We start from the raw sequence: 24,895 nt of genomic DNA on the forward strand, positions 1-24,895 counted from the left end.
CCGGCCCCTTCCCCACCCGTCTGCAGTCCCACCAGCATGCACCCGGCCCCTCCCCCACCCGTCTGCAGTCCCACCTGCACGCACCCGGCCCCTCCCCCACCCGTCTGCAGTCCCACCTGCACACACCCGGCCCCTCCCCCACCCGTCTGCAGTCCCACCTGCATGCACCCGGCCCCTCCCCCACCCGTCTGCAGTCCCACCTGCATGCACCCGGCCCCTCCCCCACCCGTCTGCAGTCCCACCTGCATGCACCCGGCCCCTCCCCCACCCGTCTGCAGTCCCACCTGCACACACCCGGCCCCTCCCCCACCCGTCTGCAGTCCCACCTGCACGCACCCGGCCCCTCCCCACCAGTCTGCAGTCCCACCAGCATGCACCCGGCCCCTCCCCCACCCGTCTGCAGTCCCACCTGCACGCACCCGGCCCCTCCCCCACCCGTCTGCAGTCCCACCAGCATGCACCCGGCCCCTCCCCCACCCGTCTGCAGTCCCACCTGCACGCACCCGGCCCCTCCCCCACCCGTCTGCAGTCCCACCTGCACGCACCCGGCCCCTCCCCACCCGTCTGCAGTCCCACCAGCATGCACCCGGCCCCTTCCCCACCCGTCTGCAGTCCCACCAGCATGCACCCGGCCCCTCCCCACCCATCCGCGTGAGCACACTGTTTGCTGACTCTATGAGGACAGCCATTCTGACAGGGTGAGGCGGCATCTCCTCGTGATTTGATCTGCTTTGCTCTGATGATCAGTGACACTGAGCATCTTTTCATAGGACTTTTGGCATCTGCGTGTCCTCTTTGGAGAAGTGTCTTCATATCCTCTGCCCGCTGTAATGAAGATCCATGATCAGCCCACCCACTTGGCGTGTCTGGCCGTTGCAGACCTTGCTGGGTGACAGAGGTCCTGCAAGGAGGACCTGAGAGTCGGCCCGGGCCCGGGCAGTGAGGTTCCTGGACACTTCTCTGCAAGGCGAAGGTGCTGCTGTCTGGTCCACGTTGCTTTGGAGAACTCTGGACGGCTCCTGGCCAGGAAGACTGCCCAGAGTGCCTGCGAGGGAGGGGCACTCCCGCTGTGCCCCTGGCAGGCTGCCCCCACCTACCCTGCCGAGGGGTTGCCTGCTCCGGGAATACAGCTCCCCCGACCCTGCAGCTTCTCTGGAGAAAAGGGTCTTGAACAGAATGCAACTTGCTAGGCCCAGTGGTGGACACTAAGAGCTCAGAGAGGAGCCGTGCACACAGGTCTTAGGCAGGAAACGAACATTGCTGGAAGGATGAAATGCAGGCTAGAGACAAGGGCAGCCCTACCAGCGTCTCCCGTGTCTCCTCTCAAAGCAAAGCAAACGACAGGTGGGAAAGACAAAGCTGCAGGAAAACCAAGCCTGGCAGCTGGAAAGCCAAGAACACCCAGGCCTCCAAGTAGTGTCAGTGCAAACTCCTCTCCCCCCGCCCTCCCCTGAGCCCCCACAGGCTTTACGATGAGCAGACAGGTGGGTGGAGGGGCGCAGCCACTGGAAGTGAAGGGCTCGCTCATCCTTGTTCCCTTCATGAAGCACCGATCACATGACATCCAACCCGAGGGAAGCCATTAGAACCGTGTGGACCGGTGCCCCATGGACGGCACTGCGAACCACGAACACAGAACACGAGCCCACAGCTGCACTCCCAGCTGGTCGGGCCCCTGCGCCCCCCAGGCAGGTGGCAAAGGGGGGACACTGGAGCTCTGGGGACGCAGACCCCCCCAGCGTGTGACGGGACCTGCAGGAAGGCGGCCCTCCCCTGTGCTCACTGCCCGTGTGGGTCCTGCAGGACCACCTGTGGCGGTGGGATGGAGCACAGGGCGCAGTGTCTGCGGCTGGCGACACGCAGCGCGTCCGTTCCCGAGGACCACGGTGGCCGGTGGGGCGCTCGCTCTTCCGGAAACTCAGAGGGCTGCACGGCCACCCAGGAAGGAAGCTCAGCACCTCGACAAGGCTTCCGGAACGATTACTCAATCTGAGCAGAGGCCGGTCCCCCGAACATGCACCGCTGAGCTGAGAGCACGAAAGAAACAACGGGGCGCCAGATACGTCGCCAGGCTCTCCGACCAAACGCCAGCAGCGCTGCAAACCCTGCTGACAGCCCGGCCGCTGTGGCTCAGTGGACTGAGCGCTGTCCCAGGGGCTGAGCGGTCCCAGGTCGATTCTTGGTCAGGGCACATGGCCGGTGTGGGCTCCATTCCCCAGTAGGGGGCGTGCAGGGGCAGCTAATCAATGTTTCTCTCTCACATCAATGTTTCAATCTCTCCCTTTCTCTCGAAGAAAATCAGTGAAAACATATTTAAAATGCATGTTATATATGTAATATATATAATTCACTCAACTACACTTAAGAAAAACCTGGCGACATTCCTATGGCTAAAGCAGAACAAAGTGTGGCCCCACAGCCTGAGCACAGGAAGGCGACCACAGCCCTGGCAGCGCCTCGGCCCTGCTTTGCGGTGAGCTGGTCTGTACGGTCACGGGCCTGTTTGCGGAGCCTGGGTTTTGCCTGCGGGGTTTCCCATAACTGAGCCAGGTTCCCCAATTTCCCTTTCCTGCCGGCCCCTGGGCTGGCAATCTGTGCATGGGCTCTCGCCTACGAGGTGCCCTCGGGCTGCACGGGCAGAACCCCACACACGGACGACAGTCCCTGTCTGTGAAGAGCTGCGACATCTCACCAGTGGCCGGGTGGCACACAGCCCTGTTAAGGAGGAATAGCCTCGTGGCATGTGTATGTGGACTTGCTAAACTGATAAATAGCTGGGTCAGAAAGTGGTTTTGATCATTTAACTAACTTTGATAAAAGTGAAAACAACAAGGAAATGTCAAAAATAATGTGGACGTTCATTGGTGTACAGAAATAACCTGTACGAAGCATTCACGATCTGACAGAGTGACAAAAATTCAAAGAGAGCTCGAATTTGTAGGGGAGGAAGAATGAGGGTCTCCGAAGCCTTGGGCTGGGCCCCCACCCCCCAGGGACTGTCACCATCACGAGGGAAAGGGGGTCTGTGAAAGTCCCGAGACCTGCAGCATGGGACCAGGCGTCCTCCTGGGGGGAGGACAGGGCCTGCTCCGCCCCGACACTGCACAGAGCACCTCCTGGCTGGGCTCCCAACCACCAGGAGGGACCCCTTCTTTCCCAGGGCCCGGAGCTGTGGGGCTGAGTTTTCTGGATGCTAAATGACACAGCCTGTATATTACGGGGCTAAAAAGTGGGGGGTACCCCAAAATGTACTTATGGTCTGTTTCCTCTTGGCCAGAGCCAGACCACGCCAGCAACGACTGCACTTTAAACAGGAGAGGAGGGGGAGCCGTGTAAAGAATCCAGGAGAGGAGATCAGTCCGCGGGCCTCTTGGCAGGACACAGAACGTGTCCTCTGAGGACAGGTCTGGGGAGTGTGCACAGAGGGGCCCCGGAACGGGTCAACCACACCCGCCCAGCCGAGAGAAGCCGCCCCGATGGGAGGTAAGACTGGGCGCTGGGCAGGAAGGAGAGCTGCCAGAGGGAGTCACCCTGACAGGGACCCACAGGGACCCCCGCAGGCGGGAGTTCTCCTTCCCCAGGGCCCTGCCAGCACCTGTTACTTCCTTTTCCACGCAGCGATCCACGGCATGGGAGTGGTATCTCGCTGCGCCTTTGAGTTGCATCCCTGTTGATTAATGATATCAAGCATCTTTTCCTGTGCTTATCGGCATTTGTATATGTTCTTTAAAAAAATGTCTATTTAAATACTTTGCCCATTTTTATTTTTATTTTTTTGTTGTTAACCCTCACGGGAAGATATTTTCCCCACTGATTTTTTGAGAAAGTGGAAGGGAGGGCAGGGGAAGGAAGGGAAGGGGGAGAGAGAGAGAGGGAGAGAGAGACATCGACTGGTTGCCTCCCACACGAGCCCCAACCAGGGCCAGGGGTCAAACCTATAACCTAGATAGGTGCCCTTGACCGCGAATCGAACCTGAGACCCTCTGGTGTGCAGGCCGACACTCTAAGTGCTGAGCCACGCCTGCCAGGACACTTAGCCCACGTTTAATTAGCTTGTTCCGCGTTACAGGCGCTCTTCACGTTACGGAAGTTTCTCCCAGGTACACGCTTGCTCGTGTCCCGCCCCCTGTGCGGATGTGTCTGACTCCCTCGGAAGTGCCGCTCGCAGCACGAGTGTCCACTTTGAGGTGTCAAGGCACCCAGGTCCTGCTGCACTTGTGCTGTCGGTGTCCAGCCCAGTCACAGAGACGGGCCCTACGCCCTCCCAGAAGTTCACAGGCAGCTCTCACACCACACCAGGCCCATGCACTTCCCTGTGGGAGAGGAGGGGAGAACTTGGTTCCCCTGCAGGCGATGTCTTCCTGTCCCAGCACCACCAGCTGAAAAAGGCCATGTCCCCACTGAAGGTCTGGGCACCCCTGTCAAACCTGACTCCCCACTAACATGCAAGATCACTTCCACACCCTCCTTCTGTCCCCCTGGGCGGCATGTCTATCGATTACCAGAAGGACACTTCCTTTTTTCTTTTTAAACTTATCTTTATTGTTGAATGTATTTCAGATGTTCCTTATTTTTCCCCAACTGACCCCCCTCCTCCTCACTCCCGCCCCCTCCTGCCTTTTCCCACACTGTTGTCTGTGTCCACTGGTTATGCATATAAGTTCGTTGGTTTATTTCTTCCCACCCTCCAACCCCCCTTCCCTTTGAGGTTTGTCAGTCTAGCAACCCATTCGTACTTCTTAATCCCCTCACCTTTTTCACCCATTCCCCCAACTCCCCTCCCATCTGGCAACCAACAAAGTGTTCTATCTATGAGAATGTTTCTGTTCTGCCTGTTCATTTTGTTTGTAGATTCCATTGTCAATAGATATGTATTCATTGCCATTTTGTGTGTTCATATTTTTTATCTTTTTTTTTCAAGAAGACCCTTCAACATTTCATATAATAACGGTTTGGTGGTGATGAACTCCTTTAACTTTTTCTTTTCTGGGAAACTCTTTATATGGCCATCAATTCTAAATGATAGCTTTGCAGGATAGAGTAATCTTGGTTGTAGGTTCTTGCTTTTCATCACTCTGAATATTTCTTGCCACTCCCTTCTGGTCCGCAAAGTTTCTTTTGAGAAATCAGCTGACAGCCTAATGGGAACTCCCTTGTAGGTAACTAGCTGCCTTTCTCTTGCTGCTTTTAAGATTCTCTCTTTGTCTTGAACCTTTTGCATTTTGATGATGATGTGTCTTGGTGTGGGCCCCTTGGGGTTCATCTTGTTTGGGACTCTCTGTGCTTCCTGGACTTGTATGTCTGTTTCCTTCACCAAGTTAGGAACGTTTTCTGCCATTATTGTTTCAAATAGGTTTTCAATTTCTTGTTCTCGCTCTTCTCCTTCTGGCACCCCCAAGATGCGAATGTTGGCACGCTTGAAGTTGTCCCAGAGGCTCCTTACACTATCCTCATTTTTTTGGATTTTTTCTTTTTGCTGTTCTGATTGGGTGTTCTTTTGTTTTTTGCTTCCTTATATTCCAGATCAATGGTTTGCTTCTTGGCTTTACCTGCTCTACTATTGAATCTGTGTACATTATTCTTTATTTCAGTTAGTGGCTCCTTCATTTCTGACTGTGCCTCCTTCATTTCTGACAGGTCCTTTTTTATGCTCTTGAGGCCCTCACTAAGTTTGCTGAGGTTCTCACTAAGTCCATTGAGCATCCTTATAAGCAGCATTTTGAACTCAGCATCTGTTAGGTTGCTTATCTCCATTTCGCTTAGTTCTTTTCCTGGAGATTTGTTCTGTTCTTTCATTTGGGACCTGTTTCTTTGTCTCCTCATTTTGGCTGCCTCCCTGTGTTTGTTTCTATATATTACTTAACGAGAGGTATGGGGCTACCCGAGACCAGATGCTGCTTGTTAGAATTTAGGAAAACCTGAAGTAGGATCCAAGACAGGCCAATCTTATGGTTAAGCAACTGGCAACAGCTTGGGTAGGCCTGAAAGTTGGGTGGGGCGGGGCCTCAGGGAGTCACCAGGGCGGGGCTACCAGTGTGAGCCAGGTTGCTGGAGTCCCAGATATGGCTTCTGTCTGCCGCCCCCGGGAAGGGCTCACCAAAGGAACAAAGGCCTCTGACAGCACGTTTGTCCCGGAGAAAGCCCCCTCTCCAGCCCTCGCTCCAGTGCCAAACAGCTCAGTTCTTCCCTGTATGTCTCTGGCGCCCCTCGAGCTGCCTCCCCTCCAAGCTTAGAGGGACTGAGTCCGATACGTCCATGCATGGGCCCTTTAAGGAGCTGCCTGGGGCTCCAGCCGCCTCAGCCTCCCTGAGCCTCAGTTCCCGCTGGTTTTTCCAGCCAGAAGTGATGGGGATTCTCTTCCTGGCACTGGGACCCTGAGCGGGTCCTGGTGTGGGACGGGGACCCCTCAGTCCTCAGGTGTCCTCCTGATTTGTATGCACCACACATGGGTGTGGGACCAGCCCGTCCCCTCCACCCTCCTACCAGTCTGGATGCGGCTGCTACTTTAATTCCGTAGTTGTAGGACTTCCATCCAGCGCGATGTCAGGCGGTTCTGAATGATGGTTTTCTGTAGTTTAGTTGTAACTTTGATGTGGTTGTGGAAGGATGGCTACTGTGTTTACCTACCTGCCATCCTGACCAGAAGTCCGACAATTCCTTGATTATTTTAGTTTTTATTCATTTTTTTTTTATCCTCACTCAAGGACATTTTTCCATTTTTTGTTCAGATAGAGTGGGAGGGAGGGAGAGGAAGAGAGAGAGAGAGAGAGAGAAACATTGATGTCAAAGGGACACATCGAGTGGCTTCCAACCACACGACCAACCAGGGCCGGGGACAAACCCCAACCGAGGTACGTGCCCTTAGCAGGAACCGAACCCGGGACTCTCTGGACCGCAGGACGACGCTCTAACCACTGTGCCAAACCGGCCAGGCTGGGTTTTTATGTCTTATGGAGAATTGTTTTCTTCTTCCTCAGGAAATCGCACTCTGCTCTTAATGCCATCAGCTGATTCACTGAGGCCCACCCACACAGCAGGGTACTTTGCTTCACTCAAAGACTAGTTATTTAAATATTAGCCACGCATAAAATATACAGTCACAGCAGTATCTAGGCTGGTGTTCAACCAACTGAGTGGATGCCACAGCCTGATTACGCTGACACAAAATTAACCATTACAGGTAACTGTGTGCTAGTAGGCATGTCTGCATCTCCTCTACACCATCTCACTGTGTGCTGGGAGGCACGTCTGCATCTCCTCTACACCATCTCACTGTGTGCTAGTAGACACGTCTGCATCTCCTCTACACCATCTCACTGTGTGCTGGGAGGCACGTCTGCATCTCCTCTACACCATCTCACTGTGTCCTAGTAGGCACGTCTGCATCTCCTCTACACCATCTCACTGTGTGCTGGGAGGCACGTCTGCATCTCCTCTACACCATCTCACTGTGTGCTAGTAGACACGTCTGCATCTCCTCTACACCATCTCACTGTGTGCTGGGAGGCACGTCTGCATCTCCTCTACACCATCTCACTGTGTGCTAGTAGGCACGTCTGCATCTCCTCTACACCATCTCACTGTGTGCTGGGAGGCACGTCTGCATCTCCTCTACACCATCTCACTGTGTGCTAGTAGGCACGTCTGCATCTCCTCTACACCATCTCACTGTGTGCTGGGAGGCACGTCTGCATCTCCTCTACACCATCTCACTGTGTGCTAGTAGACACGTCTGCATCTCCTCTACACCATCTCACTGTGTGCTGGGAGGCACGTCTGCATCTCCTCTACACCATCTCACTGTGTGCTGGGAGGCACGTCTGCATCTCCTCTACACCATCTCACTGTGTGCTAGTAGACACGTCTGCATCTCCTCTACACCATCTCACTGTGTGCTGGGAGGCACGTCTGCATCTCCTCTACACCATCTCACTGTGTCCTAGTAGGCACGTCTGCATCTCCTCTACACCATCTCACTGTGTGCTGGGAGGCACGTCTGCATCTCCTCTACACCATCTCACTGTGTGCTGGGAGGCACGTCTGCATCTCCTCTACACCATCTCACTGTGTCCTAGTAGGCACGTCTGCATCTCCTCTACACCATCTCACTGTGTCCTAGTAGGCACGTCTGCATCTCCTCTACACCATCTCACTGTGTGCTGGGAGGCACGTCTGCATCTCCTCTACACCATCTCACTGTGTGCTGGGAGACACGTCTGCATCTCCTCTACACCATCTCACTGTGTGCTAGTAGGCACGTCTGCATCTCCTCTACACCATCTCACTGTGTCCTAGTAGGCACGTCTGCATCTCCTCTACACCATCTCACTGTGTGCTGGGAGGCACGTCTGCATCTCCTCTACACCATCTCACTGTGTGCTGGGAGGCACGTCTGCATCTCCTCTACACCATCTCACTGTGTGCTGGGAGACACGTCTGCATCTCCTCTACACCATCTCACTGTGTGCTAGTAGGCACGTCTGCATCTCCTCTACACCATCTCACTGTGTCCTAGTAGGCACGTCTGCATCTCCTCTACACCATCTCACTGTGTGCTGGGAGGCACGTCTGCATCTCCTCTACACCATCTCACTGTGTCCTGGGAGGCACGTCTGCATCTCCTCTACACCATCTCACTGTGTGCTGGGAGGCACGTCTGCATCTCCTCTACACCATCTCACTGTGTGCTAGTAGGCACGTCTGCATCTCCTCTACACCATCTCACTGTGTGCTGGGAGGCACGTCTGCATCTCCTCTACACCATCTCACTGTGTGCTGGGAGGCACGTCTGCATCTCCTCTACACCATCTCACTGTGTGCTAGCAGGCACGTCTGCATCTCCTCTACACCATCTCACTGTGTGCTGGGAGGCATGTCTGCATCTCCTCTATACCATCTCACTGTGTGCTGGGAGGCACGTCTGCATCTCCTCTACACCATCTCACTGTGTGCTGGGAGGCACGTCTGCATCTCCTCTACACCATCTCACTGTGTCCTGGGAGGCACGTCTGCATCTCCTCTACACCATCTCACTGTGTGCTAGTAGGCACGTCTGCATCTCCTCTACACCATCTCACTGTGTGCTGGGAGGCACGTCTGCATCTCCTCTACACCATCTCACTGTGTGCTGGGAGGCACGTCTGCATCTCCTCTACACCATCTCACTGTGTGCTAGTAGGCACGTCTGCATCTCCTCTACACCATCTCACTGGTGCTGGGAGGCACGTCTGCATCTCCTCTACACCATCTCACTGTGTGCTGGGAGGCACGTCTGCATCTCCTCTACACCATCTCACTGTGTGCTGGGAGGCACGTCTGCATCTCCTCTACACCATCTCACTGTGTGCTGGGAGGCACGTCTGCATCTCCTCTACACCATCTCACTGTGTGCTGGGAGGCATGTCTGCATCTCCTCTATACCATCTCACTGTGTGCTGGGAGGCACGTCTGCATCTCCTCTACACCATCTCACTGTGTGCTGGGAGGCACGTCTGCATCTCCTCTACACCATCTCACTGTGTCCTGGGAGGCACGTCTGCATCTCCTCTACACCATCTCACTGTGTGCTAGTAGGCACGTCTGCATCTCCTCTACACCATCTCACTGTGTGCTGGGAGGCACGTCTGCATCTCCTCTACACCATCTCACTGTGTGCTGGGAGGCACGTCTGCATCTCCTCTACACCATCTCACTGTGTGCTAGTAGGCACGTCTGCATCTCCTCTACACCATCTCACTGTGTGCTGGGAGGCACGTCTGCATCTCCTCTACACCATCTCACTGTGTGCTGGGAGGCACGTCTGCATCTCCTCTACACTATCTAATTTGGAGAGTTGTTCATAGCATTCATTTAATGCTGTTCATTTCTAAAATCTCTCATGAGTTCAGTAATCTGAGTGTTCTTTTTTTCTGGATTAGTCTAGCTAAACATTTGTCAATTTTATTGATATTCTAAAAGAACCGTCTTTGGTTTTGTTGGTTTTCTCTTGATTTTTCTCTTCCCTATTTCATTTATTTCTGTTCTAGTCTTTATTTCCTTCCTTCTGTCTGTTTTGGCTTTGGTTTTTCTTTCTCTAGTTTCTGAAATTGAAAAGATAATAATTGAGATGTTCTTTTTAAATATAGTCACTCACAACTATGCATTTCCCTCGGAGCCCTGCTTTAGCTGCACCCGTAAGTTTTGGTATGCTGTTTTTGTGTTCAATCATTCCAAAGCTAACTTCTTATTTCCCTTCTCTTTCTGCTCTGGCACAGGCTTATCACAGTTGTGTTCTCCACTCTTCACTATCTGTCAAGTTCTTCCACTTCCCTGAGTTCTACTCAACATTACTGTGGTCAGAGAACACCCTCCACACCCTCCTGTCCTCTCCAACGTGTGCGCGCCTGCCCCACAGCCCCACTGCTCTCCATGGGAGTGTCCGGCGCTGAGAGGAGCGTGGGCCCCGCTGCTGGGTGGCACAGAGCTCTGTGGACATCCTGGGGCCAGCTGGTTTCCACATTGCTTAGTCTTCCTCCTGGTCCCTTGTTGATCTTCTACCTGGCTTTCCTACCCCTTTTTGGAAGTCATGTGTCACTGGCTTTTAAAAAGATATTTTCAAAACTGTTTAATGACTTTGGAAAATGCTTAGTTACTAAAAAAGAAACAAGAAAAACTGAAATGTGCATGCATAATGCAGTTGCTGCCACGTGAAAAAGGGTGATGACAGGAGGCCAGAAGGAAAGTAGCAGCACGTCCCACTGACACTTTCTGGCACACGGAGCTCCACTGCTGCAGAGCTGTGCTGTTTCTAACAGTGACGCCATTACTCTGATTGTCATCAAATGATCTTAAACTGACAATATGACTACCTGTGAGTCCCAGGCTATGCAAAGACAGGGGACCTTATTGTCATTTCGGGGCTGCAACCAGCAGCCTCCCCTCTCCAATCAAACCCCAGGGACCCCAGAACACCGGCGATCAGGACAGGGCCCCCACCCCCCTCCACACTCCCAGGACAAGCCCATCCCGTCCCGATTCTCAGCCGCTCCCCAGGCAGCCTCCAGCGCAAACCTCTGCCCCAACTCCGGACTCATCCGTGTTCTCTTTCCTCCGGCTGCTCTCTCCCAGACATTAACACCACGCCCACGGCCCCCATCCTGTGGCTGCTAGTCCAGCAAGCGCATTCAGGGCCGCCTGGGTCTCACCATGCACGATGGTGCAAAGCAGTTAGGACCAACTTATTACACATTCATTAAACAGTCTAGTTAACACGGAACATCAATTCCTGATCACATCTCAGCTGACTTCCTTCAGTTAACAAGTCTGCCGTCTCCTGACAGGCCCTCCTGCTCTGGGAGCATTAAGAGCCCCCACTGGCATCAGGGGGGAGGGAGCAGGCGGGCCCCAGCCCTCTAGTGGCCTCTCCCGACTCGGGGATGACTAGCGAGGGGGCCCCACGGCCTCATTAGTCACTTAATGGAAAGACCTCCCATGACATCATGCCTGGAAACAAAATGTGAGAGGGTCGCCGCCAAGTGCATTAAACCAGCATGTTCTCATCCTCTTAGGACACCTGCCTGCGGACTGCGGGGACAGACCCGACGCCGAGTGGAGACCAGAACGGCTAAAGCACCTAACAACAGCCAACGCCACGAGGGCAGGTTCACATGAAGACAAGTTAAAATCAGCTGCCGATAAAGACTCTACAGCGGCCTCGTCATTTACTTCTATTCTTAGATGGACTACGAAGCGGACCCCTCACCTGTGTCATGAGGATTTTTTAAGACATAAAACATGTTCCCAGCAGGCAGGACACACACAGAAGGAGCCACTCGGGGTTAAGCAGCTGCCGCTGAGCCCGGCCTGAGCCTCATCAGACTGACCGCTGTGCACGTGGTGAGTGTCCCCAAAGGGACATGTCACTAGTGCCTCAGAAGCAGAAGGGTGACGAGATGCTACGACATGCAACCGAGACGGTCCCGTTTTGCCTCGTGAGCAAACGTCCCTGCACGCCGTCCCCGACCCTCGGCACTCAGGTCCGCACCTTGAAGGCGGGTGCCAGCGCCCTGGGGACGCACCACACTGCAGCGCAGGCTCACTGCTCGGGCGCGACTCAGCCCTCCAGCTCCCACCACGAGGACGCGGGCTTCCCTGCTGTCAGCGACCTCTGACAACGGCAACGTGACGGCAGTCCTCGACGCTGGTGACAGGGGCAGGAAGGCCCCTGAAGTCCCAGCTCCATGTTTGTAGGGAGCATGTCATGGCGAGCTCTTACCTGTGTGTTCGCAAAGGAAGACGACAAAGAAAGGGGTGACCAGGTCGTTGATCCCCTGAACGTACCCGCTGGCAGGGTGACGGATGGCCCATATAAATAATATCCTTTCAAAAATCTGGAAGAAAACGAAACAGGCGGTGAAGCGCAGCGTGAGCACACCAGGACCTGCAAGGTGCACTCTTACTCGAGACACACTGCCCGTGTCTCCGCTGTCACTGACGCTAGAGTGTGAACAAACACCGACTGCTGCTTAAACGTTTCTGTTCCAATGATCTTACTTTTCATTGACTCACAAGCAATACATAATGCCCACCAACCCCTACCACATGGCTGGCTCGGCCCTACCACACCCGCGGGCTCAGCCCTACCACAGCGGCTGGGTCTCCCAAAAGATGCGGTTCCGAGCTCTTCCACCCCCTCGGGGACACCTGCATATGGCTCCCCGGCCTTAGTCAGGCTGTAGAGCAGCACCTGGCCCACCAGTGAACTGCTCCTGAAGGAAGGAGGGGCAGGGAGGGATGAAGGGGTATGTCAGCAAAAGGATGGGTAAGTGGTGGGTGGATACATGGCTGAATGGTAGGTGGATGGGTGGATGGATGGGTGATGGGCGAATGGTGGATGGATGTCAGACAGATGGGTGGATGGATGGGTGGTGGGTGAATGGTGGATGGATGTTGGACAGATGGGTGGATGGATGGGTGGTGGGCGAATGGTGGATGGATGTTGGACAGATGGGTGGATGGATGGGTGGTGGGTGAATGGTGGATGGATTTTGGACAGATGGGTGGATGGATGGGTGGTGGGTGAATGGTGGATGGATGTTGGACAGATGGGAGGATGGATGGGTGGTGGGTGAATGGTGGGTGGGTGGATGGATGGGTGGATGGATGGGTGGTGGGTGAATGGTGGATGGATGTTGGACAGATGGGTGGATGGATGGGTGGTGGGTGAATGGTGGGTGGGTGGATGGATGGGTGGATGGATGGGTGGTGGGTGAATGGTGGATGGATGTTGGACAGATGGGTGGATGGATGGGTGGTGGGTGAATGGTGGGTGGGTGGATGGATGGGTGGATGGATGGGTGGTGGGCGAATGGTGGATGGATGTTGGACGGGTGGGTGGATGGATGGTAGATGGATGGATGGGTGGATGGGTGGATGGATGAATGGTGGATGGATAATGGGTGGATGTTGGATAGATGGTGGAGGGAGGGTGGATAAATGGTAGCTGGGTGGGTAGTTCAAAGGGAGGAACAGAGGAGGGAAGGTAGATGGTAGGTGGATGCATGGACGGAAACTCTGAATTTCTCTCATTAGGTAAACAGACTTTTTTAATTGAGGTGTAATTGACCTAGCATTACATTAGCTTCAGGTATAGAACATAATGACTTAATACTTGTATATATTGTGAAATGATCACCAAAGTGAGTCTAGACCATATCCATCATCACACAGTCACAGAATGTTTTCTCGTGATGACAACCTTTAATATCTACTATCAGCAACTTTCAAATACGAGTATCATCAACTACGGTCATACTGTACGTACATCCCGAGCGCTTGTTTACTTCATGTCGACCCCTCACCTACCACCCTCGTCCTCCTCATCTGACAAACACCAGTCTGTCCTCTGTCTCTCTGAGCTCGGGTTCTTGTTAACAGCTGTTTTATAATCACTGGAAAGTTATCATCACCCGAGGAGACACTCAAGCACCCATCACACACGTCCTACCGCCCCTGCTGCCCACTGGCCGTGGGGCCCTCAGCCCCCAGCCCTGTCCTACCGCCCCTGCTGCCCACTGGCCGTGGGGCCCTCAGCCCCCAGCGCTGTCCTACCGCCCCTGCTGCCCACTGGCCGTGGGGCCCTCAGCCCCCAGCCCTGTCCTACCGCCCCTGCTGCCCACTGGCCGTGGGCGCCCTCAGCCCCCAGCCCTGTCCTACCGCCCCGGCTGCCCACTGGCCGTGGGCGCCCTCAGCCCCCAGCCCTGTCCTACCGCCCCTGCTGCCCCCGGGCCGGGGGCGCCCTCAGCCCCCAGCCCTGTCCTACCGCCCCTGCTGCCCACTGGCCGTGGGCGCCCTCAGCCCCCAGCCCTGTCCTACCGCCCCTGCTGCCCACTGGCCGTGGCGCCCTCAGCCCCCAGCCCTGTCCTACCGCCCCTGCTGCCCCCCTGGCCGTGGGGCCCTCAGCCCCCAGCCCTGTCCTACCGCCCCTGCTGCCCACTGGCCGTGGGCGCCCTCAGCCCCCAGCCCTGTCCTACCGCCCCTGCTGCCCACTGGCCGTGGGCGCCCTCAGCCCCCAGCCCTGTCCTACCGCCCCTGCTGCCCACTGGCCGTGGGCGCCCTCAGCCCCCAGCCCTGTCCTACCGCCCCTGCTGCCCCCTGGCCGTGGGCGCCCTCAGCCCCCAGCCCTGTCCTACCGCCCCTGCTGCCCACTGGCCCTCCCTCTCCCGGCACTCGTGCCCGCCGCTCCCCCACCTTTACTCAGACAGGTGTCTCGCCAGGTGCACACAGCCCGTCACCCCGACCGCAGGCACAGGCGCACACACTGAAGGGCCTTCCCCTGCTCCACGCCGCCCACAGACCGAGCGTGGAGCCGCCCAGCCTCGCGCTCGTCCCCGACCCAGCAACACGCTTCCGCAAGCCTGCCAGGCTGTACCCACTGCCATGCCCACTGCCAGGGAAGCCAGGCCCTCCGTCATCTACGCGGCTGGGGGACACTTCAAGCACCACATGGCCCGGGCCCCGAGCACCCTGGGCACCGAGGAAGGCACTCTGGGGCCAATCCCGGGGGACAGGTGAGCAGGCAGCTGGAGGAGGCGGCTGGGCTTCCCGAGCACTTGGAAAGCACTGTGTACACGGAGCCATGGAGACTGCCACCACCGGCTCCCTCCCCACCCTTTTAGGGGGCATACCACTTCCTGCTTATCTGACCTTAGCCCCCTCCACAGGCAGTGCCCTGCAGAGCACCGGCCTCCCTCGGGGACTCAGTCCTGCCGTCCTGGTCACACAGGAGCATGGGGTGCCGTGCAGGCTCACCGACTGCCCACGGGGTGGTTACACCATCCCCCAACAAGCCAGCCCTGCAGAGCCAACCGTGCCGGTACCCCCGGAGGTCAATGCCTCCCCAGCGCCTACATCCCTGAATGCACCAAGCGCTCTCCTCCATCACCATGGGCCCTGGCACTCACAGGGAGGCTGGGGCCCGCAGCCACACAGTGGCACAAGCAGCCCAATGCCCACACAGAACAGAGCCCTCTGGGGCTGTCCGGAAGAAATAACTAGCCAGGCGGGCACCGCAGCCAGCACCTGCGACAGCAGGAGCCTGGTAAATATTTGCTGAAGAGTGATACATCACGCACACATATTCACACACGCTTCTCATTTTAAGTCAACAGCTTTCTAGAAAATTGAATATTTAAACATGACCAAGAGACCAAAATCACTCAACAGCGCGACACCATTTAGTGTTTCTCACGTGCAGACACTGAGGGTGGATAGCGCTCTGGCGCTGGGCGCCGGCACCCTCGCTGAAGCCGGGGCAGTGCTCGGAGCCAGCACCCGAGCAACGCCTCGGGCAACAGGTGGAGGCAGGTCCCAGCAGGAACCCTCTCGGCCACGAGGCAGCAGCCACGCCTGGCCTGGTCCCGGGCACAAGGCAGGCCCAGAGAAGTCGGTTTGGGGCAGGTGACTCAGCCAGCTCTACCCAGAGAGGAGGGACAAGGGAGCCGCCAGCTCACCAGGGACTTAGAAGGGGCTGTTCCTTGTGAGTCCTGGACCGGGGCTCTGAGAAAGCTGCAGACTCCGAGCTGGCCTGACTCCTGACTCAGTCCCCGAGCGAAGGCCTCCCCGTCCCGAGCTGGCTTCCCCATGAGGGCGCAGATCAGCTGTCCTGCCCTGGCCCGGCCCCGAGCACCCCTGGGGCACCGAGGAAGGCACTCCAGAGCCAATCCCGGTGGACAGGTGAGCAGGCGGTGGGCGGCGGCGGAGCTTCCTGGGCACTTGGGAAGACTGTGTGCGAGGACAGAGGGTCCAGCACGCACCTTCTGGCCCTGTGGTCCCAGCCGCCCGCCCTGCCTTGGGGAGCGCGGGGCCAGCCTAGACATGAACGCACAGCTAGAAAGTCTGCTCAGCGGAGCTCAGAGGGATGAGCAGAGCCCTGAGGAGTCGGGCAGGAGTGGCCTCAGCACAAGCAGCCCCTCTAAGGACCCCTGCGACTGGGGGGGGGGGTAGGCCCCGGGAAGGCCATTGGCTCCAGCACGCTGCCGCCTTCCGGGTGCAGAGCGCCAGGCCCCCGGGAGTGGAGCGCAGGCCCCCGGGAGCGGAGCACCAGGCCCCCGGGAGCGGAGCGCCAGGCCCCCGGGAGCGGAGCGCCAGGCCACAGGGTGCGGAGCGCCAGGCCCCCGGGAGCGGAGCGCCAGGCCACAGGGTGCGGAGCGCCAGGCCCCCGGAAGCGGAGCGCCAGGCCCCCGGGAGCGGAGCGCCAGGCCACCGGGTGCGGAGCGCTAGGCCACCGGGAGCGGAGCAATAGGCCACCGGGTGCGGAATGCTAGGCGGTGGCCTTCGGCCCCTCATCTTCGCTCGCTCACTTCAAGACCCTCCCGTCAGCAGACCTCACACTTGTCTGTGCTTCTGGAGAGAGGGATCCCCAGGCTCCAAGGTGGGATTCTGACTCGGGCATGAGGAGGCCCGGGAGCGGGCAGGCTGAAGGTTTAAAGGCAATTAAACAATGAGACCAACACTTCCCCAAAGATCTATGCAAATCAGTACATAAAAAGGTGCAAAACCAAAGACACCACTCCACACCATCACAATGCTACCGCAAGAAAGGGGGGAGGGGCGCGCTGGGCTCCCAGACTGGGGGGGGGGGGGGCGCTGCTCTGCTCTGGCAGCTCCCGGAAGCACCTGAGCACACCTGACCGCGTGCCCAGCTACTCCCAGAAGGGAGACAGCTGCCCTCCCCGAAGAGGTGCGTGAAGGGTTCACAGCAACCGTATCTTGTCAGGGCCGAATGGAAAGAACCTCTGTGTCCGCGACTGGAGAAACAGGTGAGCACACTGAGGCCACCAGACAGAGCAATGACCATGACAGTGTGGCTGGACACCACTGTCCCCGTGAGAGAGGAACTCACAAGTCTGCGACTCCCACATGCCATTCACACGAAGTTCTTAGAAAGCAAGACCCTGGAGAGAGAAAGCAGACCAGGAGTGGGCGGGGCGGGCAGTGCCCCATACCTGACTCGGTGGTTGTAGCCCACACGCAGGTGTCAGACGGACCTACTGTCCACTCACACAGGTGAACACTGACACACAGCCGGTCTGTCGGTCAGACCTCAACAAAGCTGACGGGAGGCTGGGGAGGGGAGGCAGGGGGAGGGGAGCAGACACCAGAGCAAACCGGACATCCATGCTGCTGAATAAAAGGCTGTGTGGACAGCACTGGCCAGTTTGGCTCAGCAGTTGAAGCGTCAGCCCGCAGATCAGAGAGTCCCAGGTTCGGTTCCTGCTAGGGCATGTACCTCAGTTGCGGTCTGTCCCCAGCCCTGGTTGGGGTCGTGTGGGTGGCGGCCTCTCGATGTGTCTGTCTCACATCTGTTTCTCTCTCTCTCTTCCTCCCTCTCTCCCTCCTGCTCTATCTGAGGATAAATGCAAAAACACTTAGTCCTCAGGTAAGGATAAAAAATAAATAAATAAATAAAAGGATGTGTGGACAGATGGAAGGAAAAGCCTGTGGCAGAAACCCTTCTTCCTGAGTACTGAGAAGCCCCAGCCTCGAGTGGGCACATGGCCCACGATCATCGGAGCCACGTGCTTCTGGTTCTGCATGAGACAGTGCAGCCACATCGGGGGTCCCACCGGGAGGACACAGAAGTTCCAAAGAGGGCGTGCCTCTCCACCGTGCCCTCCTCCTGCTGCTGCTGCTGGAGCGCACGCGATGCAGGGGCCAGGGCAGCCGCCCTGGACCACGCAGTGGGAGCCAAGCACAGGAGTGACCGACTCAAGGCCGCAAGCCCGCACCCGAGATGCCAGCGCAGGCCTGTGGGGAGCTGCGGGCCTGTCGGCGCCAGGTGTCCAGGCCCAGCCCCCTCGCAGACACCGCTCCTGGACTCTGCCTGTGTCTAGCACAGGACCCACGTTCCCACACTGTCTTCCCACCCGCCCACGACTCCACGTCCCCCACCAGGCTTGATGACTCGGCCGTCACCCGCCTGGCCAGCTGCAGAGCCCCTGGGACAAGCCCTTCGCCCTGGGGTGGGACTGCCCCCCGGGGCCGGACAGGCCTGCCGCTCCCAGAGCAGCCAGAGCCAAGGAGACACCATGAAGGAGAGGGCCCCGCCCTAGGGCACAGACACCGGGACACCCACCAGGGCAGTGACGGGCTCTCCTGACACCGGGACAGCTCAGCAGTGGGTCAAGTGCTGGACACCACGGAAAGAAACCAAGTGCTGAGGGGACTATGTCTCCCTGAAAGAAATGAGGTGAAACAGCCACAGTGACACAGCCATTGGAAAGGACCCCGGAGGACCTCGGAGTGACTCCTGCAGAGACGGGCTTCTGCTCCGCCCTGCCATCGGGAAGCACTGTGCCTTGACGCTGCTTCTCCTGACACGCTGACTGCACACACAGGCGGTGCCACCGCTCAAGGGCGGTTGTGGCCCTGGCCCGTTTGGCTCAGCGGGAGGGTGTCAGCCTGCGGACCAATGGGTTGCAGGTTCGATTCCGGTCAAGGGCATGCACCTTGGTTGCAGTTTGTCCCCGGCCTGGTCGGATCGTGCGGGAGGAAACCAGTCGATGTGTCTCTCTAAATTTCATGACGTCAATTCTCCCAAGCTGATCTATAGGTTCTGTACAATTCCAATCATATGAGACAGACATTTTTTTCTTTTTTTTAATCCTCACCCAAGGACTTTTTATTTTTTTTGCATTTATCTTCAGATAGAGCAGGAGGGAGAGAGGGAGGAAGAGAGAAAGAGAAACATCGATGTGAGATGTCCTAGGGCTGGGGACGAACTGCAACCAAGGTACGTGCCCTTAGCAGGAACCGAACCTGGGACTCTGGTCCGCGAGGCCAAGGCTTTAATCGCTGAGCCAAACCGGCCAGGGCTCAGAGAGGCTTTCAAAGCGAATGAGAAAGTGTCAGCCATCTGACCCTGAGACGTGAGGGGAAGGGCAAAGGCCTCGGACCACACCCTCCCGTGAGAGGAAGCAGCAGGGTGTGGACACCTTACCCAGGACTTGAGACTGGATGCCAAGCGGAGCTGGCGAGCAGGGTGTGGCACAGGGACAAGCACCAGGACACTGGGGCAGGGCAGAGCAGAGGTCTCTGCGAATGGGGGCAGAGGACAGGCGGAGCCGGCGGGCACCAGGGCCCGAGAAGCTGAGCTGCGTCCTCCGCCGCCAGCCGTGGTCACCGAGAGATGAACAAACACGCAGGAGGACAGGCAAAGCAGCACAGCTTCCAGGGGAACAGGACAGAGGGGCTTACGGTGTGTGGAGGATGAGACTTTGTTTGTTTATCCTCACCTGAGGACATTTTTCCATTTTTTGTTCAGACAGAGTAGGAGGGAGAGGGAGGAACAGAGAGAGAGAGAAAATATCGACTTGGCTGCCACCCGCACGACCAATCAGGTAGGATGAGATTTTTAAGCAGAGGCCAAGGCCACCCACAAGCAGTAACGAGGTAAACTGCACTAAGCTAACATTTCCAACCACTGACGGCCCCCAGAGGGAAGGGGGACAGCACGGGGCGGCCGAGCTATCTGCGACATGCAGCTGATAACAGCTTAGATCCCTAACTCAGAAAAATCAACCCCAATAAAACGAGATCAACACCCCAAAAGAAAAATGGGCAAAGACAGGACCAAGCATCCCCAGAGAGCGATCGTGGAAGGGGCCCACAAACACATGAAGGGGTGTGTCTCCATCAGCAACCAGGAAAACAGGCACGAAGACCCAGTAAGGACACCTGCTGAGAGACAAAGACCAACAAGTCTGGCACGTGAAGAACTGGCACGGGCACGGGCGCCACCAGGCCCCGAGCGGTCCGCGGGTGAGAGCCGAAGCGGCATCCCGTCCGGAACGCAGTCGTTACCGTGACCGTGTCCAGGCTCACACCCAGCAGTGCAGCAGGTCACTTCTCCGCCCATGCCCTGGAGCAAGGCTGGTCTGTGGGCAGCGGATGTCCGCAGCAGCCGAGCTGTGCCCACAGGGAGAGGGCTCCAGAAAGCGTGGGCTCTGAGCGAGGACCATCACACACAGCACAGGGGCTGGGACTCGGAAAACACGACGAGTAAGAAAACACAGGTCACAGAGACCAGGCCGCACGAGGGACGGCGCAGCCCCCATCACCTTCTCAGGACACACATCATGTGACATGGCCTAGAGCCCGAAGAATCGCACACATAAAGTTGGGGGACTCCACGCAAGGGCTGAGAACGCGGAGCAGCCCTCGCACCGGCGCAGGTTTGGGCAGCATCGTGAGGACTGGGCACACGGACCCTGCGGCCCCCGTTCCCTCTCGCAGCAGTACAGCCGCTGTAGGAACAAGGGCTCCTGTCGGCGATGACTTGCAAGCCCGCCTGTGGGGGAGCACCTGCCCCGCACCCACCGCCTTAGAGGAAAGTGGGCACCGACCCCGGCGAAGGGAGACACCTGGGCAGGCACTTCCGGTGCTCTTACCTCTGTCACTCTGGGCTGAAGTGTCAGGGCCTCTGGACTCATTCGAGGGATGTCTATGTGGATCTGGAGACAAAAGAGAAAGAGACAAAGGATGACAAACAACACCTCAACATCACAGTGAGAAGGCTGACACCATGACAATAACAAGGCGACCCCGGGTCTGACTGCTCCAGACACGCCCTGGCCACGTCCGAGCTCCCCGGGTCTCACTCTGCTCCGAGACACTCCCTGGCCACGTCCGAGCTCCCCGGGTCTCACACTGCTCCGAGACACGCCCCGGCCACGTCCGAGCTCCCCGGGTCCCACTCTACTCCGAGACACGCCCCGGCCACGTCCGAGCTCCCCGGGTCCCACTCTGCTCCGAGACACGCCCCGGCCACGTCCGAGCTCCCCGGGTCCCACTCTACTCCGAGACACGCCCCGGCCACGTCCGAGCTCCCCGGGTCTCACTCTGCTCCGAGACACGCCCCGGCCACGTCTGAGCTCCCCGGGTCTCACACTGCTCCGAGACACGCCCCGGCCACGTCCGAGCTCCCCAGGTCCCACTCTACTCCGAGACACGCCCCGGCCACGTCGGAGCTCCCTGGGTAGGGAGCAGCTCCATCTGAAGGAGCTCCCTGAGTCCTAGTTGACAGGCTGGCTTGACACCCCATCAAACAGCAGTGGCTGCGTGATCAGGAACAGAGCAGGCCCCTGACTATTTAGCAGTGAATCCATAGCAATCAGGGACAGTGATGTCCAGCTCGACACGAGAGCGGTTCCAGTGCATCAGCAGCATGCAAGCTTTCGGCTGTGACAGCGGCTTCCCGGAGCCCAGGCCCCACGTTCCCCACTTCACCAAGCCCTTGGGGATCCGGGGCCCTTTTCACTGGAAGCGCTTCACACTCTCTGCCGGGCACGAGAGTCCTAATAAAGTTCGCCACGTGGCATAGGAACCCATGCAAGGTTTAAGCAACCAAAACAACGTCCAGGCTTAAGCAGGGATCACATGGCTCCCAACACCCCCCGAACATCACGCCAGCCCACACTGTCACCACCACCTCGCCCAGGAAACAGCCCTTAGAGTCAGGTGCACCCCGCCCTTGCGGTTGGCGGGCAGCCTCCCCCTCTGCGGCAGCACTGCGGCCTGGGGGTCCCGGGCTCTGGGCTGCAGGCTGCGCATCCTGTCATCCTGTCCGCGGACACTCGCCAGCCCCTCCCTCGGGCCCTGGGGGGACCCAGGCAGCAGCTTCGCGGGCCCGCCGACCACGCCGCTCTGGAGCAGGAGACTGCGCTCGGGATCAGCAGCCTCCTGCCAGTCTTCCCTCCGGAGAACCTGGAGTCCCGGCCAGGTGGCCCAGAGGGAGGGACTGGGACTGCACAGGGCGAGGACGAGGCCCCATGTCCCGAGGGCACAGCTGCAAGGTGGCAGCGGGGGAGGCAGGTGATGAGACACAGCAGAGGACTCGGCCCTCCAGGCCCCGAGCACCATGTGCCCAGGAGACCGTCCTGGGGGACGAGGAGGAGAAGGGACCTTCCAGACTCGGGAGGCGAGGGGTCAGAGGACTCCAGCAGCCACACGAGGAGCCAAGGCTTAGGCAGGGATGAGAACCCTCCACATTTCATCCCCTTGACCAGGGCGTCCTGGAGGGCCACCCCCAGAGCACTAGCCCACACAATGCCGCTCACAGGCGCACGTCTGTCCGCGGCACACCAAGGCAGCCCCGCCCACCTGACGGAAGAGCAGGCAGCCCCGTCTGTGGAGTGCAGAGGGCGGTGGCGGCATAAACGGCAGCTTGCCGTCACCACACCACCAGGAGCATATCCTGAGGAAGGAGGCCCTCAGCACAGCTGGACACTCATGTGCCACCCAGGCCGTCCCTGCGCAGGGCGGGGCGAGCAGGCGAGGCCACGATGGTCTGCAGAGCTCCCAGGGCGGGAGGACACGCCCACGAGCCCGCGAGTCTGATGGACTCCGTGCGCGCTGGACGCAACGCCTTCAGCAAGAGACCAGCACAGACGTCAAAGGACAGAGGCAGGAGGAGGGCGACCGTCCTCAGGGAGCGGCAGTCAGGTCAGCGGTGGGAGCAGCACCGCGAGTGGGCAGCAAGCAGAGGCCAGGGCCCGGGGCCCACACCTGGCCGGCTCTGTGACCTCGCAGCGCCTGGCTGGACAGGTCAGCAGGGTCCCTCCAGGGCAGGTGTCCACGCAGCAGGGTGCATCTCTGTCACCCGAGTGCCGAGACCTCTGGAACCACAACAAGGCGGGAGCTCTCTGTGACCTCTTGTGGCAACTGAGCACAGATGCAACAACTGCTCCTCCCCGGAGAAGCCGCAGCAGAGCACAGCCTGCCGAGTCTCGGCGTCGCCTCGAAGCCTTTCTCCCAGATAAAAACACATCAAAACATGCTCAAACCATCCCCAAATCCATCCATTCTCTGAGACCTGCGACCCAAACGCAATCTGTCTCACGCCGGCTACAGGGTGCCAGGGCGGGGCCTGCCTGGGAGCCACGAGGTGCGCGGAGGCAGCGGGAGCAGCACCAGGCCGGGCGAGGGGCCGCCGGAGGGCCATGGCAGCAGGCTCCTCCCAGCTCCTCCCCGGCCGCGGTCTCCCTCCAGAGCCTCCACTGTGCCCGCGGGGGGACATGCTTTCCAAGGACCCACGGAGCCCCAGGAACCAGGACCACCAGGGGTGAGCCTGTCTCCGGCCCTCTGCACCACACCTATAGCAGGCCGACAGGTGCGTGTGGACAGGCCCGTCGGTGAGAGTTCGGCAGAGCTCCTTCGCCTGGGGGCAGGTTCCCGACAGGAAACGTCCGACACGGAGGTGTGCCGGGAGAGGCAGACAGTCGTCTGGGAAACGGGGCCATGCTGCGACTCGGACCAGTGTGGTCGGCCACAGCATAGGCCGCTCTGAGCTCGCACACCTCACAGAGGGACCGAAAGGTCTCAGGGAGCCGTGCGGACAGCGAGCGCTGGACGCACTGAGTTAACCACATTATCTGCTCTCAAGCTCACTGACTGACGGGACTATCCAGCTGTGACCCAGGCGGGGTCAGGCGAGATCAAACACTTCCTCCCACACGTCGCCCCCACGTCAAAGCGCCTGTCTTACGTGGCGCATGGGGACAGGTAAGGGCCCCTACCTGTCGGTAGGTGTCTTGGTGAACTTCGTCATTCCTAGAGTCGTAATAACTCTCCACAAAGGCGAAGTACTCTTTCTGCTTCCTCTGGAGAGTGGCAGGTCTTCGGTCGACGTTGGCAGGAAGGTAACCCTGGAAAAACGCAATGAAGAGTCAGTGTGGTTGATGCCAAGCCACGGAGTCTCCCTGAAGAGGGCGAAGGAGTAAGGGCCCGTGTCTCAAATGACGTGGGAGGACTGGTGGGTGGCAACAGAGACACAGACGTGGAGACGGGCACCGCGGGCCACATGGCAGCACCTGGCCAGGTGCTCAAAGCCCTCGTGCCCAGGTGCAGCGGGACCTGCGGCGCTCACAGTCACAGTCACCGCGCCCAGAGCAGGGCTCGGAGACAGGCCGCTTCCTCTCTGCACGCACCCGCGCCCGCGCCACGACGGATGCAGTCCTCTCTGCTGGGGCCTGAACGCGACGTCGCCCCTGGAAAGCCCACGCACCTGCAGCACAGGGCACGACACCCCGCTACGGACCCCGCGGCCGTGGGGCAGTCAGCAGTCCTCACGGGAACACTCCGTACCCGCCCTCCTGGGCGCCACAGGCATTTCGCCCAGCATGCACCTGGGAGCAGTGTGCGTGTGCCCTCGACAGAGCCCTTTCCAAAGCGATGCCACTCCCGCGGCAAGTCTGAGCGCCCACTGCCCTACGTCCTTGTCAGCACTCGGCACTGTGGGGCGTTTCCCTGTGGCCGCCCCGAGGGCTCTGCAGTGGTGTCTACTAGAGCAGTTCTACCTGCACGTCCCAGGACCTGAGGGTGTCGCCGTGTCCTCATCCGTGAGGTCCCCGCGCAGCAG

The 24,895-nt window shown here is 58.4% G+C and overlaps 1 protein-coding gene across 6 annotated transcripts in view; it reads right to left on the reverse strand.

Moving 5' to 3' along the window:
- The window catches only part of TBC1D22A (TBC1 domain family member 22A), a 228,356-nt gene that overhangs the window by 106,910 nt on the left and 96,551 nt on the right, over positions 1-24,895 (reverse strand). For all 6 annotated transcript variants that reach the window (XR_004961560.1, XM_036278220.1, XM_036278221.1 and 3 more), the window contains exons 6-8: positions 24,054-24,182; positions 20,928-20,990; positions 12,254-12,368 (exon numbers count right to left, since the gene is read on the reverse strand). Coding sequence is in view for 5 of the 6 variants with exons in the window: in XM_036278220.1 (XP_036134113.1) it covers positions 12,254-12,368; positions 20,928-20,990; positions 24,054-24,182 (307 nt within the window). In the remaining variant the exon portion in view is untranslated. The remainder of the gene's footprint in view (positions 1-12,253; positions 12,369-20,927; positions 20,991-24,053; positions 24,183-24,895) is intronic.

This window comes from Molossus molossus, unplaced genomic scaffold (assembly GCF_014108415.1).
Source record: "Molossus molossus isolate mMolMol1 unplaced genomic scaffold, mMolMol1.p scaffold_m16_p_26, whole genome shotgun sequence".
Taxonomy (NCBI): domain Eukaryota; kingdom Metazoa; phylum Chordata; class Mammalia; order Chiroptera; family Molossidae; genus Molossus; species Molossus molossus.